General features: G+C 36.3%; 2 protein-coding genes across 3 annotated transcripts; both read right to left on the bottom strand.

The window, feature by feature from the left end:
- Positions 1–14,066: 14,066 nt before the first annotated feature.
- LOC108980659 lies at positions 14,067–14,829 on the bottom strand. The gene has a single exon (XM_018951659.2). The coding sequence runs from the start codon at positions 14,714–14,716 to the stop codon at positions 14,198–14,200; it is 519 nt and encodes a 172-aa protein (XP_018807204.2). The 5' UTR covers positions 14,717–14,829; the 3' UTR covers positions 14,067–14,197.
- A 3,167-nt stretch (positions 14,830–17,996) lies between these two features.
- On the bottom strand, positions 17,997–21,608 carry LOC108980660 (exocyst complex component SEC15B-like). 2 transcript variants are annotated; one of them, XM_035693210.1, is made up of 4 exons: positions 19,032–21,608; positions 18,577–18,712; positions 18,358–18,410; positions 17,997–18,283 (listed from the first exon to the last, which is right to left on the bottom strand). In XM_035693210.1, the coding sequence occupies exon 1, from the start codon at positions 21,442–21,444 to the stop codon at positions 19,036–19,038; it is 2,409 nt and encodes an 802-aa protein (XP_035549103.1). In that variant the 5' UTR covers positions 21,445–21,608; the 3' UTR covers positions 17,997–18,283; positions 18,358–18,410; positions 18,577–18,712; positions 19,032–19,035. The 2 variants fall into 2 exon arrangements, with proteins under 2 accessions (XP_035549103.1, XP_035549102.1); XM_035693209.1 differs by having other exon boundaries at positions 18,577–18,687.
- Positions 21,609–22,141: the final 533 nt, after the last annotated feature.

The raw sequence follows: 22,141 nt of genomic DNA, 5'->3' as shown, positions 1-22,141 counted from the left end.
TTTTTGCAATGCACTTTTTAAACCACAACTATACTGTGAATGGGAACCCAACTTCTCTGGTAGCTTTCGCATGATGTGCCATAAACAAAATTTGTGCCGAGTATTAGGGAAAACTATTGCTATCGCATTTTTCATAGCCCTGTCCTGGTCAGTGATGATTGCCTTTGGAGCTCTCCCATCCATACATTTCAACCAAGTTTCAAATAGCCAAACAAATGTATCAGTGTCTTCGCTTGAAATCAGAGCTGCTCCAAAAAGTATAGATTGTCCGTGGTGGTTCACTCCTACAAAAGGAGTGAATGGCATACCATATCTATTTGTTAGGTAAGTTGTATCAAATGTCACAACATCCCCAAAATACCCATAGGCTGCTCTGCTACGTGCATCGGCCCAGAAAACATTCTTTAATCTGCCATTGTCATCCAAATCCATCATAGAATAAAACCCATCATTCTTATACTGCATTCTCTCAAAATATTGACGAAGTGCATCAGCACCTCCCTTACCAAGTCTAAGGTGTCGGGCCTTGTCAATATAATTCCTTGCATCTTTCTCAACAAATGGAAGCTTATCAAATCCACCTGCCTCGACAACTAATGAGTTGAAGCTTTTAGCCATACTTATGCCAGCTTTGTCATTGATATCTAACTGTCTTTTTACAGACTCATCAATCTGTTGATTACATCTAAAGAATCTTGCCTTTTTCGGACTTAGCCCATGGTTGTGTGCATTCTCAACAGTTGTTATACGCAATACCCCATCAAGCAAAATAGCATTAATCTTTGCCTTACAGTTCGTCTTCGTAGTCGGACGTGGTTTAGCAACATTCGTAGTACGGTTTCTTGCCTTACCACCACGAGCACAACCAAGTGTTAAATATCTAACACTCCCATCCTCTTCTCTTTTACTTCTTTGGGTTATTACACCAAATCCAGCCTGTTTTCCATATTGCTTGTAGAAGTCCAACAACTCTTCCTCAGTTTTAAATGACATCCCTGGCCTTGGATCCATAACACCATCATCATCATTTCCATGACTGCTCGGTACTACTTCCTCAACCATTGATGGTACTTCCTCAACCATTGATGGTACTTCCTCAACCATTGATGGTACTTCTTCAACGGTTGCATTATCAGACTCCTGTAATATACCATGACACAGATCATCAGGAAGGAAGGTATAAACCAAACCCAATGCAACAATTTGTGGTATACCTGTTGTTGTTCAATAAACTCGTCTCCCACATTTGAGCTATCATTATAAGTATTACTTTCAGAAGAAAATAATGATCGCCTAGTAGATGAGGTGGGTTCTATCATCTCCTTAGGATTACTTGAACATCCCGAATAGGGAATTGGAGGAGCAAAAGGATATGGATTTGCTGGTCTAAACGGTACTCCCGTTGGCTGCTGTAATTTACAATAAAAAATCATAAATGTAGCATTCACAAAGTGGATTTAAGCAAGCATAGAAACTTTTGAAACTTCTGAATCATAAAGTTTATTACCTCGTTTCTCCATGTATAAGGGTCGGCATTTGGACGAGGAGCAAATGGTGGAAAAAATGATTGTGGCATCATCCCATGGTAACTATGCATATAGCTATATGCTGTCCAATCTGGATAATATGGTTTTGGTATTTCTTGAAATAAAATCGGATAATGATTTATTTCCAAATTAAAAATCAGACAAATAACATGACTTTTGAATGGAAAAATAATACCTCAGTGAATGCAGTAGTGCTAGTAGGCCTTGTGTCACTACTCGTACGCCTTGTGCTTTCTTTCCCTTTTTCCATCGACTTTTCTATAAAAAATGAACCCACCCCTATGTAATATTTAATGAGTAATGACCCAATCTCAAGAAAAACAAATGTGGATTTCAATCTACTAGACTCCCGTATATGCATTCATTTATTACTCTAAAATCTTATGCATAACACTGACCAAAATCCTCATTTATTACTCTAAAATCTTATGCATAACACTGACTATTACTCTAAATCTACCTATTTTTATGAGAGGGGACTCGCATTTGTAATCTAATATTATTATTATATAAATTAATATTGACAAAAAAAAAAAAAACGATCGACACACATTCAACAAATTTAATTCAACCACTGGTTGAGAACATTCAGATTTGTGCAAAAAAAAAAAATTCTTTAACATTTAGGCCACATTACCTCTGATGGATGTGGAGGAGCAAAGAAACACAGTGGTGGAGGAACCTCGCGTGGACTGGGTTGGGCTGGGTTGGGATGGGCTGGGATGGGTCTAAGTTCCCGATGGTGGTGGTGGTGGTGGAGCTGAGGACGACACCGGAATTCGAACGGCACAGCACAGCGCAGAGGTCACGCTGGGTAAGCGGCAAAACGAATTCGAAAGGCTCCTCCCGTATTCGGTTTCTGGCCAAATTACGGCACAACGCAGAGGTATGTATTTTACTCAAATTACGGAAATCGTATTCTGCCCATTTTGGTCATTTCCAGTTTGCTGATATGTACTAAACGACAACCAATGTCGTGCACGGGGCCTCCCCTTTGGGACTGTACCTAGCAGCCCTCTTATGGATATATATAGATCCAAATCTATCATTTCGTTTGCAAGCATCCCTCGTCATATTAAGATTTTAACTTAAAAAAATAATTTATACAATATTTAAATTTTACTATATTACTTCACAACGAACCAAATCATTCAACCTTTCCAACAACGAAAATAATTTGGCATATGCAACTCTTTCTCGACACAAAAGTGTTTTTTTTTTTGAAAGAATAATGAATTTCATTAAAATAATCAAGAGATACAGGACTTATTCGACTGAATCATAGTCATCATATCCAAAGGACAATCCTCAATCCATACAGACTCCACTTCTAAACTTATACCAATTTTGGCAGCCTGGTTGCTGCATCGTCTGGTAAAGCACAGTTTCCATCCAGCTTGAGCAAAAAATACAGCCTGTATATCTTCAATCAGTTGGCCCTCCGAAGATAATCCTCAGTATTCCCATTTACCCCATCAATCACTTGTTTAGCATCGCCCTCAAAAGCACCTGAGTGAAATTCATTTCCTGGCAGAGTCGGATACCTCTTATAAGAGCATAACATTCTGCTAAAAAAACAGAAGCAACATGCATCCATGAAGCAGCCACCACGATGTCAACCTCTCCCCTGCTATTTCTCACCACAATACCAATGCCCATAAGTCGCTTCTCAGCGTCATAGGCCGCATCAAAGTTTAGTTTGCACAAAGGATCAACTGGTGGTGTCCACTTCATATCAGATACCTATCGAGGTATACAGTCAATATTAGCCAATGGGAGCTTATGAATGTCTTGAAATATCTCCATATCAGTTAATGCAGATTTGAGAAGAACATATGGACCATGAAAATTGTTATTAAAAATAAAGCAGTTCCTCCTGGACCACAACTTGTAAAATATACCAGCCACTTGCGCTAAAACCACATCATCCAATTTTCTGAATAGACTCTCCCAAAGCTGTTTAAAGTCTTGGAAATTTGAATTCCATTTCCTTAAAGGACTATCCTGATCACCCCAAACATCCATTGAAGCAGGACAGTTCCAAAGCACATGAATAATGGACTCCTCGTTCCTCAAACAAACTGGACACAACCCCTCCTCCACTACCAATTTTTTCCTCAACACCTGCTTTGTTGGTAAAGTGTTGGTTAGAGCCCTCCATAGAAATTGTTTAATTTTCCCTGGGATCTGCAGCTGCCATAACTGCCTCCACAGCTTCTCACTAGCCTCTCCATTCGATGACTCACCCTTAGACTGCTTAGACAATATACAGTCCAAAACATAAGCACTTTTTACTGAAAATATCCCCTTAGCATTTCTTGCCCATATCAGTTGGTCACTAATCTCCCTTCTACTAAGAGGAATACTACATATGCTTTTCGCCTCTTCTGAATTAAAAACTGCTTGTACCAACTCAAGCTTCCAACTACAAGAGGCACCATCTATTAACTCAGCAACTGTAACATCCCTATCCAGCTGATTTATCGGGGTCTGAACTTTAAAAGAAGATGATTGTGGTAGCCACCTATCGAACCAAATTTTTATACTGTGTCCATTTCCAACTCTCCATATTGCACCTTCCTTCAAAAGGTTGATAGAAGACCATAGACTCCTCCATATATGAGAAGAAGAGTATCCTATTTTTGACTCCAATATGCCACAATTTCTAAAATATTTATTTTTAAAAATCTGGGCCACCAAAGAATTTGGAGATTGAAGCATTCGCCATACCTGTTTTGCTAAGAAAGCTCTATTGAAACTAGTTAGATTTCTGAATCCCAGCCCTCCTTTGCTCTTAATCTCCCCTAGTCTTTCCCAACTCCTCCAATGAATGCTTTTAACACCCCTCTTATGGCTCCACCAAAACTGAGAGAACAAAGCTTTAATTTCCTTAATCAAACCGGATGATAATCTAAACACACTCATAGTATAAGTAGGAATAGCTTGCAACACACTCTTAATAAGAATTTCCTTCCCAGCTGCATAAAGCATCGCAGATTTCCAGCCACTAATTCTTCTCCAAATTTTCTCCTTTAGACACTAAATGTATTATACTTGGATCTCCCAACCATAATAGGCAAGCCCAAGTATCGATTAAAGTTCAAACAACTCTCCATTAGTAGAATCAATAATCAACTCTCTTTCCTCAGAGTTTGTGTTAGGACTGAAAATAACAGAAGTTTTTTGCTTATTCAAAGTCTGACCCGAAGCACATTCATACAAACATAGAATCTGTTCTACTGAGCACCATTCTTCTTGTGTTGCTTTACAAAAAATGACGCAATCATCTACAAATAATAGGTGATTAATGGACAAACTACCCCTTGACGCAGCTACCCCTTTGATAATACCATTCCTCGCAGCTTGTTGGAATAAAGAGCTAAGCCCCTCAGCACAAAGAAGAAATAGATAAGGTGACAAGGGATCACCTTGTCTTAGGCCTCTTGAAGGAAACAAAGTTTTACCATAGTTACTATTCACTTTAACTGAATAAGACACTGATTTAACACATATCATAATCAGCTTTGTCCATTTCTCTCCAAAGCCCAGTTTCAACATAATGGCCTCTAGAAAATCTCATTCAACCCTATCGTATGCCTTAGACATATCTAATTTAATTGCCACGTTACCCACCTTGCCTTTTTTCCTTGATTGCATTGTGTGTAAGAGTTCATAGGCTACCATAATATTATCCGTAATAAGCCTACCGAGAATAAAAGTACTTTGATTCCAGGAAATCACCAAAGCCAACACCTTCTTCATTCTATTTGCCAAGACTTTGGAAATTAATTTGTATAATACATTACATAAGCTGATGGGGCAAAACTCATTCATAGAAGATGGAGAGTTTACCTTAGGAACCAAAGCAATAATGGTATGGTTTAAACCCGCAGGCATAATACCATTCTTCAGAAAAGTCAAGACAGCTTGAGTCACCTCACTACCAACTATCTCCCAATGATGTTGGAAAAAACTAGCACTGAAACCATCGGGTCCGGGAGCTTTAAGAGGCGACATTTGTTTTAAAGCAAATACCACTTCTTCACTCGTAAACTCTTTTTCCAAATCATACCTCATAGCTTCATAAATTTTAGTGTTCACCCCATCTAGACATTTATTAATACAAGCTTCAGTAGGATAAGTAGAAAGAAATACCTGAGAAAAGTGTTGCCAGAAACCATTCATAATATCTTCAAATTCGGTTAGCACCACCCCATCCGCGGTCATAATCTTCTTAATGCAATTTTTCTTTCGTCGTTGGTTGACACAAGCATGATAAAATTTGGTATTCCTATCCCCCTTTTCTAGCCAATGTCGTTTTGCCCTTTGCTTCCATTTAATATCCTCTTGATCCAGCAGAAAATCAATACATGAAATAATTCTAATGAAATACATGAAATTAAGTCATTTTATAAATTTATTTCTATATAATATTTTTATACCCGTAAAACTTTTTTGATTGACATGCTTATTTACCACCATCCCAATATCCATTCTCACCCTTTTCCTCATTTTTCTTTCTTCAAACCCCCATAAACTTGATTTTCCCCCAACTCCCCTCCCAAGCCCCCTCACCTGATGTACTTCTCCGACTCCTCCTCCCCCAGGAGCTCTTCTCCCCCTCAATAAGAAGAATCATAATCGCTTTTGTTCCTCCAAAACCTAGAAATCTTGAGTCTATTCATTTTGAAAAATGATATTATACCCCCTGAGTTTGCCGTCTCAATTTGACTGCTCATGTATTTTATTTTATTAATATTTTTTTAATTAATGGTTAAGGAAATGACTATTAGTGCACTTGTATTTTATTTTTTTTTAAAAAGTAGAATTTGCATTAGGGGGCACATCAAGTGGGCAAACTTGGATGGCACAATAGCACTACCCATTCATTTTTCCAACTTCTTTAGTCAATTTATTATTAGGGTGATCTCATCTATAACCATTTTAAAGTTGTGTTTTTCTACTAGGACTACCCATGAGATCATGATACTCTTCGAACACGGCGTTCGGACGTTATAGGTGTTGAGTTGGTTGACTTGCCACATGTGATGAGCCAAGCATATTTGTATGATTAGCCTTTTTGATGGTATGTTTGAGTTAGTGTGCATTAGACATTTAAAGGAGATTATATTCCTAGGGATGTTCGTTTATGAGATCATGTAGAGGTGAGAGAGGGATAATGGGGTGGGTGTGTCATGTGGTGGCTAAAGACAATGTGAGCTTAAACTATTTGATAAAATGTCTCAATCATCGTGAGTGATACTAAGAGTATACTATTACTATTTATAATTTATACTACATCAATACAAGAGGTATTGTACTGTTAGAGACTAGTTATGCAAGGTAATTGGCAAAAATACAAAGTTGACAAAATACAAAATTGGGAGGATTTGCTGCAAATATGGATGTGGTAGCCGTTGCCATGATGGTGGGGTCTTCATTTGGTAAGTTTTCATTTGCCGTTGATGATGTATTTTTATTATGCCTTCGCAAATTGTGTCGAGATACGAGGCCAAGTTTGGTGCAAAGAGGATAGAGAGCTGGGCGCCCAAGTGGTTTGGTAAAAAGATCAGCAAGTTGCAAAGATGCTGGAACATGTCAAGTATGAAGAAGACTAAGAGCAACACGTTCACGTACATAGTGGTAATCGATCTCAATGTGTTTGCTTTGAGTATGGAAGACTGGGTTAACAGTTATATAAATTGCATATAGATTATCACAAAGCAATAATGGTGATGTGTGGAGCGTGATGTCGAGGTCCTGAAGAAGGAAAGAGATCCAAGTGAGCTCAGCAGTAGTGTGGGCCATAACTCTATATTCAGCTTTAGTGCTCGAGCAAGATACAATATGTTGCTTTTTGGCAGACCAAGCAATGCCATTACTATCGAGAAAGACACAATAGTCTATCGTGGAGCATCGGGTGAGAGAGCATCCAACCCAATCTGCATCAAATAAAGCATAAAGATCAAGTGTAGAGTTGGATATAAAATGAAGTCCAAAATCTATTGTGCCTTTACAAAGTATACGTTTAACCATTTTAAAATGAGCTTCAGTAGGAGAGTAAATAAATTGAGACACAAAGTGAGCATTGTATGCAAGGTCAAGGCGAGTGAGGGTAAGAGCACCGACAAGACTGCGATACTTAGCTGGGTTAGTAAAAGGAGTAGTGGACGTAAGACCTTTGGTCTTAGCCATCATGGGACTACCCATGGGGTTACAGTGAGTCACTTGGACATGGTCTAAAATGTCAAGAGCATATTTAGTTTGGGTCAGGGTAAGGCCATCAAGAGTTAGAGTGATCTGGATCCTAAAAAATACTGGAGAGGACCTAGATCTTTCATGGAAAATTGACTGCTAAGGGTTGAGATAAACTCATGAAGGAAATTTGTGGAGGAACTAGGGAGTAGAATATCATCAACATATAGGAGTAATATATGACAACCACAAGAAGAACGATAAACAAATAAAGAGGAATCACCAATGCTACAACTAAAATCATAAGTGAGTAAAAAACTACCGAACTTAACAAACCATGCACATGGGGCTTGTTTTAAACCATACAAAGCTTTATTTAATTTACAAACATGAGAAAAGTGAGTTGAGAGGATAAAACCTGGAAGTTGTTCCATGCAGACAGATTCATGAAGATCACCGTTAAGAAAAAAAAATTCTTGATGTCTGGCTAACGAATGTCCCAATGATTGATCAGAGTAATAGTGATAATAGTGCGGATAGTGCCTGGTTGGATCACCGGAGAAAAAGTTTCATGGTAGTTTAATTCCATCTATTTGGGGAAAGTCTTTTGCTACTAAATGAGCTTTCAATTGATCAAGAGTACAATCAGCATTGAGTTTGGTTTTAAAAACTCATTTGCAACCAATAACAACCATGGAGGGACAAGAGTCCAATTGTTACATACAATGCTTTCAGCTCATCAATCATAGCTTGGGTCCAACCTGGGTGATTGAGGGCAGAGCGGATGGTTTTGGGCTCTTTGGGTATGGTAGAGATATCATGGAGATTTGCATATTTGGGATTGTGTTTGGGAATACCGGCACGGGAGCAAGTAATCATGTTATGTTCAAGGGGCTGAGGTGGGGTTGGGGAAGACGAAGTACATGGAGATGGAGGCGATGCAAAGTTTTAGGGAGTAGGAAGGTGAAGGATTGGGTCAGGGGTGTGAGAGGTGGTGGTTGGTGGTAAGGGAATATTTAGTTCAGGGAGAATGGAGGAGGGAGTAGGGGGAGGTAGGGCAGAGGGAGGTGTAATCCAGAGGTCAAATATAAACAAAGTCAAGTCAGAGGGTTAGCTACGATGAAGATTCCTGGGATGTTTATAAGGAAAACTAAGTTCATAAAAAACAACATGGTAAGAAATGTAAGTATGAAAAGTAGGAGGGTGATAGCATTTGTACCTATGATGTCGATCACTGTATCCTAAAAAGACACATGGTAAGGTTTTGGGATCAAATTTATTGTGCTTGGTGTCCCAAGTCTATGGATGATCCAAAAACACGCAAAGAACGATAATTAGGAAAAATTTCATAAAGAATAAAAAAATGTGATTGTAAATTAAGAGTAGTAGTGGGAAGACGATTAATTAAAAAGGTAGCAGTGGCAAAGACTTCAACCCAAAAATGTTTTGGAACGCTATAGTGGAAAAACATCATCATACCAAGTTCACAGATGGTACAATGACGACATTCCACAACGCCATTTTGTTCAAGGGTATGAGGGCATGAAAACTAGTGAATAATGTCTTTTTATTTTAAATGAGAGGTCAATTGATTGTTAGCAAATTCACCAACCCATCGGTTTGAAATTTTTTTTTATTAAATTGACATTCTAAATATTTTTCAAAAATAACAAAGGCTGAGAAAAAATCAAATTTTTTTCAAAGCGAAATGAATCACATAAATTTAGAAAAAGTATCAACCAAGCATGCATAACAATGAAATTTATGAACAAAAATAACAGGGGCAGGTCCCCATTAATCATAATAAACTTTATCAAATATAGCATGATTTAAAATAGAAGAGGGTAAAAAAGAAAATTTGCTCAGTTTGCCTAACTAGCAACTTTCACAAATAGACTGAGTTTTATTTGGTCTAGAAAGTTGAATAAGTCCTTTGGATTTTAGTACTTGGATAGTAGAGGACTGAGGATGTTCCAAACGCTAATGTAACACTTCTTTAGAGGCAGTCCAAAAACAAGTGGAGAAGTGCGCTTCGTAAGGTGTAGATAAGATGTAAAGATTACCCTTCTGTCGTCCACTTATTAGGACGCGGTTGGTCTCCCTTTTGTTAACAAAAAAATCAACACCATAAAATTCACAGTTATAAGAATAATCATTGGTAATTTGCCCAATAGATAAAAGATATTTTTAGTGTAGGCACTAAAAGTACATCACGTAACTTAATTTTAGTGTTATCATTATTTATATCTGTATCAACAACATGTATAATAGCATGTGAACTACCATCGCTAATAATGACATCATCAGTACCAAGATATAGACTTAAATTTTCAAGCATACTTATATTACCTGTCATATGGACAAATGCTCTAGTGTCTACAATCCATTCATTATAAGGAGAAAGACTTTCCAACATCATGGCGGCCAGTATTTGAGGAATATCATCAGGCTGGAACAAGTGGTTAAATGTTTTCTAGCACTTTAGGGCAAGATAACCCTTTTTACCACTGATTTGATAGGTGTCTGGTGGGTCAATCATTAGGCTCACATGTAGAAGATGGAGCTCCTAAAGGAGCTCCTGTGCGAGACTCTCAGGTTGAGTGGCTTGCAAGGTGAAACCCTTGGCCACGAGAGGAGAACCCCCTTTGCTGAGATCGGCCACCACCAAGGTGGTCTTTAGAAGTCGTTGTACTTGTCTATTGGCCATAGAAAGCAAAAGATGAGTTAGAGTCATGAAGAGAAGTGCGGATTTCATACCCTTGGAGAAGTGGGAGGATCTCGACATAGGATGACATGGGTGGTTTTAGCATCGAGGTGGTGAAAGGTTCATAGCGGGCATCGAGGCTGTTCAATAGAGAAAACACCTTCATCTCGTCAGCAACTGGTCGTCCAATTGAGGCCAAGTTGTCGCACAAACCTTTGAAGGCGCAGAGGTGATCTATAAGAGGAGTCATGGGTTCCTTCTTTAGGTAGGTTAACTGTTGAGTGAGATGGAACTCTCGCTCCTGAGAGTCATGTGCATATGCCCCCTTAAGGGCCACCCAGATTTGGTGGGCAAAGTCCAAACCCATGATGAGGCTGATAGCCTCTTTTGAGAGAGTGCCGATGAGCTAGCCATTGCAAATAATCTATGGAATGTTCTGATTTGCCTGAACCTGATGCTCCATTGGACGGGATGTCAAATTCTGGAGGAGCAGAGTCCTCACGGAGGAGATGATCAACGAGATCTTGGCTCTTAGCCAAGGCTAGGAGTTGTTCACACCAAAAAGGATAGTTGCTATTGTTGAGTCATAGAGTAACAAAGTTTCCACGTTGAGAGCAATGGTCTCCATGGAGGAATGCTCTTTTCACTAACACGGGCTCTGGATACTATAAAGACAATGTGAGCTTAAACTGTTTGATAAAATATCTCAGTCACCGTGAGTGATACTGAGAGTCTACTATTGTTATTTATAATCTATACTACATCAATACAAGAGGTATTGTACCGTTGGAGACTAGTTATACAAGGTAATTGACAAAAATATAAAGTTGACAAAATTGAGAATTAGCTGCTGCAAATATGGATGTGGTAGCCATTGCCGTGATAAAGGGGTTTTCAGTTGGTAAGTTTTCATTTTCTGTTGATAATGTATTGTTATTAGTGGTATGGGTATAGGAAAAAATTAGAAAGCTGGTTGAACCTGATCGGACCGGACCGTCTAGTTTGTAACCGGTCTGGTGCGGTACCCGTTTTAAAATTTTGAAAACCGGCTTAAGCTGAACTGGACCTGTATATATATATATATATTTAATTTTTTATATTATATATATTATATGTTAAATTTCTAATTAATATAATATGAAATTCTAATTTTATTATTCAAATCTATTAATTTTATAGCATAAAATTAATATACTAGTATAATTAGATACTAATTATATTATTTTAATCTTATTATTCAAGTTTATTAATCTCACTAATAAGTTTGATGCTACTTATACTATACTAGTATAATTGAACATTACTAAATTAGAAATTGTTAATAATAAATATTAAATTCTGAAGATTAAGTTTACTATTAAAAAATTTATAATATTAAATTTATATAATGTTACACATGTATATGATAAACCAAAAAATTGGATCGGATAGAATTGAAACTGAAAAAATTAAAAGTTTTAATTTTAATAATAAATCGATCCGTATTAATTTTTAAATTTCTAAAACTTATATATACCAATTCATTCTAAAATTTCTTTTAAATCGAACGGAATTGGACCCTTTACACTAGTAATTAGTGGCATGGTTGTGGAGAGTACGTGTGTCACGTTTGATTGATTTAGGTATTTTGTGTTTTTAGCGCGGGATAAATGTCATTTTGATTTGATTGATTATGACAAGGATTAATGTTTTTTTTTTTTTTTGACATCTACAAGGATTTAGTGTTATCATAACTAGCAAGTTTAATCCATGCTAATCTCCTAGGACATACGCTTAGAAGATAAAAGACACGATTACAAGATCATTTTAGTTAGTGGTAGTTAAGAATGCACTCTCAATCCACGATGCTAATCTAAAATGGTTTCGATGGTGCATAAAAGTGTTATATTTATAAAAAGATCTTATAAGTATAAATTTAGTAAATTAACATAGTTTCAAATAATATACTAATGGCTCGTTTGGATATGAAGATGAGATGCGATGGTTTTATATATGTTGAATAAAATATTATTAGAATATTTATTTTTTAATATTATTATTATTTTATAATTTAAAAAAATTGATTAATTTATTATATTTTATATAAAAATTTAAAAAAATCTTAATAATAAATGGAATGAGATGATATAATTTTTATATCCAAGCAAGTCCTAAATATAATTTATGATAAAATGAAATTTTATAATACAATGCATCACATCAAAACAAATCAAGTTTATAAATTTAATTCTTTTTATAGAAATTCTTTATAAATCAAGTATTTCTTTTGTTATATATATGGATATGGGCCAACCGTCAACAATTCTTATTTTTGTTATCTGAATTTCAGAGAGAGAGAGAGAGAGAGAGAGAGCATATAATATATAAAAGTTGCATGAGTGTAACCAACAGGTCAAAATGCTTTGAAAATTACAACAATAATTCTGCCAACGAGGTTTGGTGCGCATGATCGATAGGTACAAACTCCTAAGCCTAATTAATTATTACTGTTCATGATGGTGTTGGAACACTTTGCAAAGTTCAGACAAAATACGGTATATTCCTATTAAAAGTGTTTTGTCTTATTTTATTATTATAATTTTTTTAAATTTTTATTTAAATATAATAAATAATTTAATTTTTTAAATCTTAAAATAATATTTTATTTAATTTTTAATTTTCATCTTTTATCTCAATTTATCTCATCTTAACTCAGCATCCAAACCGTATTTAAATATTTTGAAAGTCTTCACTTGAAAAATGAGATGAGATGATTTTAGATAAGTTGAATAAAATATTGTTAAAATATTATTATTATTTAGAGATTTAAAAAAATTAAATTATTTATTATATTTTATATAAAAATTTAAAAAAATTATACGATATACTAAAGAGTTATAATACTATTCATTGTATGCAGGGGTATGAACTGCATGTTCGGGCAAAATCATTCGAACGGTATGATTTTTTTTTGCATTAAATGTACTAAATTTTTTCAACAAAATCTGCCATTGCAAAAAATAAAAATAAAAAAACTACTTCGCCACTTTTTGCAATAACAATTATGTATACTAAAAACCAGAATTATGAGTTACATGCATAACTTACAAGGTTACACGGTGATAATATAATTTAATTTAAAAAATAAATTAATTAATTTTTTTTACCACTCAAATCATATTATGTCAGTTTCTCTACGGATCGCTGTATAAATATTAATATGTGTTTAGGGAAAATCAGAAAAATATTATATAGAAAAAACCCATGTTTGACCACTTTATAAGTACTATGTGTCCTTTGATCTCCGGAACACATAATTAGATCCAACACATATCTTATTACAACATGATATATAGATAATGAGTTGAAATGAGATGAATTAAAATGAAAATTAAAAATTTAATAAAATATTATTTTTTAATATTATTATTATTTTGAGATTTGAATAAATTAAATTATTTATAATATTTTATATAAAAATTTAAAATAATTATAATAATAAAATAAGATGAAGTAAGATGAAATAATTTTACTATCTAAATAGAGTCTAAATCACGTCAATTTATAAGTTTTTTAGCGTAAGATTTCTGTTTAGAACTATGCTTTATCTGTTTTGAAACATTCTTAAAAGACACCGAGAAAACACACCCAATTCCGAGATGAAATTAAGATAAAGACAAGTCATTGCATCTTCCCTAGGATTGCCAGCAAAGTCATTGCTAATTCTAATATTGTTACAGCCATTTTATTCGATTCAAAAAGCAAATCTGATTTAGGAAGAGTACAGAAGATCACTAATCAGGGGCTTATTAATCTTCCTAATTCCTTCACCACTCGTCACACAATCAAAGCCACATCCACAGGTTGGGCTCTCAGTGAAATTACTGACCGGAAAATCCGCCGAGGCGATCCCAACGGAGAATGCCAGCTCATCGTCGTCCCGAGTGACGCTCACAATGCTGAGCCATAGGAAGAGCACCTTGACTTTGATGCCACTCAAACTGGAGATCTTGTCATTGGCTATGACACCCGTGACGGTGGACTTGTACTTCAACTCGTAAGAATCAATGGAAAAAGTGCAAGAGCCATTCAGATACACAGAGAATTTACCCGTGGAATTATCCAGTTCGTAGCCTAAGACGCCCTTGGGAAGAATGCCCACCGGGAAGTCATATTCTTCAACAACTTGGTACGCAGTGAGGGAGTCATGAGATGGAGATGGGGTTGCAAAGGAGAGGAGAAAGAAGAGGATTAGGCACAGAATAGTAACGATGGGAGACATGGGTTTCATGTTTTTACTATTTCCCGGCCAATGATCTGCTGAATAACAAGTCTTTGGTGGTACTAGTACTACTGGTAGATGGGTTTCTTTGACTTCCTGGTTTGTGTTTAGTGAACAGTCTGGTGGGTAGGAATTAAGTTAAAAGGACATATGTTTATATATACAGGTGATGCAAGGGGTAGATGATGGATAGGAAAATTGGTTGAATAAAAAGGATATTCCTTTTATATACGTTTGAGTGTTCGTGGATGATCATTGCAAAATGTCATTTTTATTTTATGTTAAGTTTAATCATTTTTAATCGTAGTTGTTGAAGAGGAATGCTATGCATCAGCTACTATTCATTCTCACACTCCACATCTATAACATTTTCATAGGATGTGAGACGTTTTTCATAAAATGTGTAGGTGTTCTTCATAAGACATGGAGAGTTGAATATTGACTGATGAGAATAATTTTTCTTTATTCATATCACATATTTTAAGTCCTCATTATCTATTAATGATATTTTATTGAATATGCATGATGTAATACATAAATTTAATAAAAATTTATCTCCGACATTTTAACGTATTCTCATTGAGATAAAATGATAGACATGCAACCATTTTGTAAATAAAACATTATTAAAAACAATAGTAATGCCGTTCATAGAACTGGATGGAAGGAAAACATCATAACGACTCTGCAAAGTATGGTCGAGTTTTTAAAAAGCAGACTTACCTGCAAATTCTTGCTAATTTTGTAAAAACATCGATTTTTAAAGTTATTTATAATCATCATTATTTCATAGATATAATATTAAAGAATTATAAATTAGTTATTATCTTCTATTTATTTATCCAACTTGTTTGAATAGTACATCGTTATATATGATTGCATCTAAAATTACTCATTTTAATTACAATAATTTCATTTGAAGATTTTTACACTACACATTATTCACATGACATGATTTAATTTGTAAAATTTAAAATTTATTTTTTAAATCAAATCATATTACGTGAATAATGTGTGATGTAAACCCTTTTAAACAACACTACTCTTTTCATTACATCCACTTTGGAAATAGAGCTTGGAATTTTGTTGGGAGTTGGAGTATAGACTCATGGGCTTGAAAATTTACTGAAGGCTTCATAATTTGAAGAAGAAGAAGAGTTTATCATTGTGGGGTTGATTTGGATAATAAGATGAGATGAAATAATTTTAGATAAAAATTAAAAATTAAATAAAATATTATTAGAATATTATTATTTTGAGATTTGAAAAAATTGAATTGTTTATTATATTTTGTGTAAAAATTTGAGAAAATTGATAAGATAAAATGAAATGTGAAGAAACACTCTCTGAATCCAAACGAGCAAAAGGCTCAATGTTAATTGTTAGGCATTGGATTTAGATTTATTTAAAGCCAATGCATATATATATTTATGGGGCATAGAGTGAGTAATCCGTTGTAAAAACCTTCTTGGGCAGGTAATACTCACATATAATTGTACTTATTATTCACAAATTCCTAGCTTCATCGCCACTTGCCAGCGTTTCTATTTATCCCAATTCATCATCAATCATCTTCTTATTTCATTTCACTTCATTTTTGCCATCCCTTAGTGAGCAGTCTCAATTTTGTGATGATAAAGAAAGGTCGTAACATATATTCTTCTATTTGTTCCAACAACGCTTCCATCAACAGGATATTTATTTCAAGCTTGCTGCTTGTTAAAACCATTAGGGGTCAAAGATGCTCTCAGATTGTTAAGACTACCTTGGTTCTCAATTAATTCTTTCTCCTTAGATCTCATTGAAGATTGTATCTAAATAGCCCATATGTAAATGTTGGGTGATTCTACCATGCCGCTCAAGTTTGACGGTTTGGCGTGCCTCTAGTACAAATTGTATTTTTTCTTTTCTTTTTCTTTCAAATATTTATTATATATATCTTCAAATATTTTAAGAAATACCAATACACTAAGGTGGGTTTGAATAGTGAGTTGAGATGAAAGTCGAACAAAATATTATTAGAATATTATTTTTTAATATTATTATTGTTTTGAAATTTGAAAATATTGAATTGTTTATTATATTTTGTTTATAAATTTGAGAAAGTTATAATGATGAAATAATATGAGATGAAACGGTTATTGTATCCAAACGGAGTGAATAACTGTTGCAGTTTCAAGAGATTAAAAAAAGCACCAGTCTCATCCTATCAAGTCCAACCCTTTTCTGACAACTTCAAGTAGGTGATTATCGACGCGTTTGTTATCGATAGAAGCAAAGAGATAAAGAGCATGATCATATCCTTACATGTATGGTAAACAATGTTTTTTTTTTAAAGTATTATGTATGTATGACGAATCTTCTTGAATGTAAACAATTTCTATAGACTATCGGACTAGGGAAACTTCCCCCTAAAGTACCAGAAGAGCACTTACGGAAAAATCCTTATCGAGAGCATGTGCAAACAGACATTAGTCGAGACTTTGTTCTCGGCCACCCGGTACCAATAAGAAAAATGTATTATGCATGTACGATTGTGTATTGAAAGCTCATTTTTACGTATCCAGCTATGACATGATGAAAATGAGTTTCAATGTCATGTTATTATATGTTTTACATGCATCATGATATGTTTTCAATTATGATCACGATAAGCTATGTCATTATGTATTCTACATGCATCATGATAAGAAATATAAAAGACAAATTATGAAAAAAGCTTTAAAAATGGTCATAAGAGATGCATGATACCAATGTAGTTGTGTGAATGTGATAGATGTACAAGCCACGAACCTTAGCGTGATCCACCATAGTATGTTATGATAAGTTAAGCAGTTGCCTTTGTGGCCATAGGTAGGAAGCTGGAATGCCAGCATTACAAGTATATATGCCTAAGTTTGCATCCTGTATTACCTAACCTCATTTTGTTTCATTTCTTGTGTTTTCTTTCAAGAGTTGTCCTAGCAGTTTCAAACAGCATAATATTGAGGTTAAAATCAAGTACTTAAAAGTCTTTTGTTAATATCGATCCCATGCCTAATCACTAAAATGGTGTCCCTTTATTGATCATTTCAATAATGTCAGATAATCTTCGAGACCATGCACAATTCAAAGTGAACTAAAGCAGGCTCTCAGGCAGAGGAGATAATAGTGAATGAGATGGCTGGCATCAGAGTGTTACTAGTTTCAATTTATAATTGCAGAATATTGAAAAGAATGGTGCCCCCAGCATTGTACCGATAAGTGCAAATGCACTTTTTTTTTTTTTCCAAATATCTTTAAACATTTAAAAAAAAACAATTCACTAATAGTCACTTCTTTAATCATTAAGTAAAAAAAATAAAAAAAGTATCCGTCAAAATGGGGGACCATCATTCTCAGTCCCCCTACCATTTTCCATGTTGAAAATATCCAAGTGGTAAGCCTATCCAACCCCACTTCTATTTCCTCTCAATCCTCGTTTAGCGATCAAACAATGGATTTATCCATCATCCCCATAAATTTCCTTCTCCAATCCTTTTATCCAGACACACTCAAAGAGAGGACCTGAACATGGCATCTGGCCTACCATGGCACCTAACAGTATAAAAAAGGTTAGAAGCAGCAGTTCTAGAGTGAATCAACATCGTGCAATTAGTTATTTTATTTACCAAACTGGTGCAGATCGCCTTGATGCAACTTATCTGATCAGTCTTGGTTAGACCTAGTCACATTGGTGACATCTATCAGTCATACAAGCAACAAGGAAATAAATTCCAAAATAAAAGGAATAACTCATCCCAATCATAGACACATGCATTTTCTCTCAAAACTTAAGTAATGAAAAAGAAAATGGAAAATAACATTGACTTAATAGTGAAATGACATACCAATTTGTACTATAAATTGACTAAATCTGACGTAACCCGTTCAAACGTTTTTCCTTAGGCTCGAGTAACTTCAGCCCACATCAGCATGTGACCATGACACATCACGTCATACTTTCATGCAGCAGATGTCATGATACTTGGAAGAGTTAGCACATAAGGATAGAGTTACATTTGCATTCATAGATCAGAGATAAATCCAAGGAAGTCAAAGTAAGATATAAAAGCAAATCAACTAACATGGATTAAAAAATATCAGAACACAACCAATACATAGCTATTATGAATGATACATACAAATAAAATATGAAAATTTCATGAGACAGTCAGTGGACAACAATTGGCAGGCTTTACCCTCAGAAATAATGTTAGAAAAGAACCACTGTGAACAAATCCAAATGACAATCAGCACAGGTAAGAGAAGAAGAAGAAGAAGGATTGTACATACGGTCCCATACCCAATCAGCTAACTTCCCTAAGTCTTTTAATCAAAGCGTCCAGGGACTTCTTTTTCGGGTTCTGCTTGGCTCCCCGTGTCCCAAAGGTTCCAAATAGCCGATCTGAAGAATCCCTCAGCTTTTCTGAAATTGTTACGACTTTCTTGTAGTCCAAAGTATTGTAACTCTTCTCTCTGATTACTGGATTCAGAAAATTCTCTGGATGATTGCTCAAGAGCAAATTAATCAGTTGCCTCGACTCAGCAAGCGCCATTTTCAATTGATTTGCATCCCCATCAGAGAAAATTGGAGCTTGATTGTCCGCAAACGATTCTAACAACCGGATATCAACATCAATCCCCATTATCGCATTTACATTAAACCTCTTAACTGAGTCACCATATAATTCTCCAACAATCCTCTCAGAGATGTGAGAAAGAACATCTTGTAAAACCCTTTTGAGGACCTGAGCCGGCAATATCTGCTGAGCAGTTGAAACCAGAGTTTCCAAATATATAATAACCTCATTTAAATATTCGTTCCCACTCTGTGGAGGCTCATCAGCCATCCAGTTCACATTCTCAATTAGTGTCATGAAACCATCAACCTTGGCTTTCAGCAACCCAGAGAGCATATCTTCTGCCACATCACGGGCTCTACTCAATGGAAACTGTCTCCTGCCCCTCTCAGCCATTCTCAAGGGAATCCCCGAGAGCTGTGCCGCATGTCGAAAGAAGAAATCACAAGCACGCTCCATGACAGCCATGTTGGCAGCCATCTGCATAGCCTGTGAAACCCCATGCACAGATGTATTGATAAGCTTCGATAAATCCTCATCCAGAACCTCACTCAACAGCCTATCTAAATACTTCTTAACCACATCATAAAAATCCAACTGCCCACCATAGGACATGAAACTCACGGAATCCTCCACAAAGGACCTCACAATTCGACAACAGTCCGGCACCGTAGATGAAAAGGGTGACACATAAGGAAAGGCCGGCACAATATCCGACGTTTGTAGCTGAAAGGAAAGCACATTCATAGAATACTCGTACTCCTTCTTCATTAGCATCTGCTCAAACTTATCGGCCGCGAGGGCTTCACTAATCTGTCTCCGGCAATCCGACAACAAAAGCTCATGGTATTTATCCCTATGTTTGCTCAAGACATCCAACAAGGAATCCACCGGGTACCCATACCTCCTCAAAGTCACTCCCAACAAGCTCACATAGTCCTTAATCAACAATAAATGGTTCGCAGTCTGCATCCTAGAAAACTGGTCCTCTAAGACGGAACACATTTTACTCACGGCTGTCTCCCACAAGTTCTCGACCTCCAATTTCGAAATCAAACCCCCACCAGTCCTCAAAATCCGGTCTTCAACAATGAAAAACCCGGCGATCTGCGCGAAAAATGTTTGATGGGATTCTAGAAACGGAGTCATAGAAGATACCTGAAAGTCCGACGTCAATTGGAGCTTCCGGTTCTCGAAGTAGTATTGCTTGAACCGGTCCTCAAGACCTAGGGTTTGGTGTATGTGATAAGCTCTGTATAGAGGAGTCAAATCGAAGCTGCTGTTACTGTCATTGCTCGGTGCGTTGTGATCATCTTCGTCGTCGTCCTCTTCCTGCAGAGCATAAACACAGTCGCGAAGACTGAGCCGGCTCTGCTCCTCGGCTTGACGTTGCTTGATTCGGAGATCCTCTTCGCGCTGGCGCGCCGAGGAGGCTTGGCCGATAGCTAATTGGCCGAGGTTGCGGCTCACGACCCGGATCTCCACCAGCCAATCGCCAAACTCTTTGCTCACTTTCCTCTCTATGTGCGCTCGAATCTCCGGGATTTTCTTTTCCAGCATCCTCTTCAGCGTGGAAGACGGCGTTTTGTCGAGGAACTCGGTCTCAATGGAGTCCAAGCACTTCAACGCCATGTAGAGGTTGTTGTTGGACAAGTGGTAGTTGGATCGGGAACAGACCTCGATCAGACGGCTACAGTTGGCGAGCGATTCGAGGGCAAGATTGACATTTTGAGAAACCGTGCGAGACTCAAGGAAGGCATCGAGGGAGGAGAGGAGTGGGCCGGCGACGGACTGCAGCCTGGAGTTGGAGTCGGAGAGGGAGGACTTGAGAGAATCGACGTCGGAGAGGAGTGACTTGAGGTCATCCACGGCGAGGATGAAGTCCTGGTAGTGGGCCTTACAGACCTCCTCGATTTCGGACTCTTTAGATCGGGCGAAGTGGCGGAGGTGGAGGAGCAGCGTCTCGGGCTTCCCCGACAAGAACGCTTTGCGGATGAACGGGCCCAAGTCTTCGTTGTTGCAGATGGCCGAGGAGAGAAGGAGCTGTTCCAGCTTGTCTGCCGAGTCTGCGCCGTTATCTACGGCGGCTGAAGCTCCGTTCGGAGCCACTTTCCGGCGTGACTTCGTCGAGTGCATCGTGATGCGCGTGGTGGAGTGAACGTAACGGTGGAGATTCAGATTTATTCGGCGAGACTGCGTGAGAAAGAGAACAGTAGCAGTTGGAACATGGTGGGTAAAACTCGAGTCTTGACTCTTGAGGGATTGAACGAGGGTAGTTTGGTATTTGTGGAGGGGGGGAGGATTACATTGTCATTGACTCAATTGGCTTTCTATTTTCTAATCCGGTAACGGAGGTTTGACACGGAATGGCGGTCCGAACCAAGAAAGCAAAAGATAAAATGGTGGATGTTGTACGAGAACTTTTCCAAATGAAAAATAATTTATATATAATATTTTTTACAACATTTTATATAATTATATTTTAAATAAAATATATTTTTATAAAATATTTTCTAAATATATCTTCATTTTATAATATTATTAAGTAATATATTATATAATATATTGTGTATATATCATTATTCTTTCTAAATTCTGATAGTTATTTCTATAGGAGATCTCAAATATAATTTGCTTCGATTAGGTTTTTATATATTTTTTAAAAAGGAATATATATATAAAAAAAGGGTTAAAAAAATTTATACGGAACAATTTTTCGGTGGATTTGGTAACCCTAATATTGTTCTTTTAAAAATAGATATTATTTATTTATTTATGAAAAAATATATTTACAATCGTAAATTATACAACCGTCGCATAATCGTTTTTAAAA

This window comes from Juglans regia, chromosome 8 (assembly GCF_001411555.2).
Source record: "Juglans regia cultivar Chandler chromosome 8, Walnut 2.0, whole genome shotgun sequence".
NCBI classification, from domain to species: Eukaryota; Viridiplantae; Streptophyta; class Magnoliopsida; order Fagales; family Juglandaceae; genus Juglans; species Juglans regia.
Note: the sequence above shows the minus strand (reverse complement) of the source record. Positions and strands in the feature narration are given on the sequence as shown.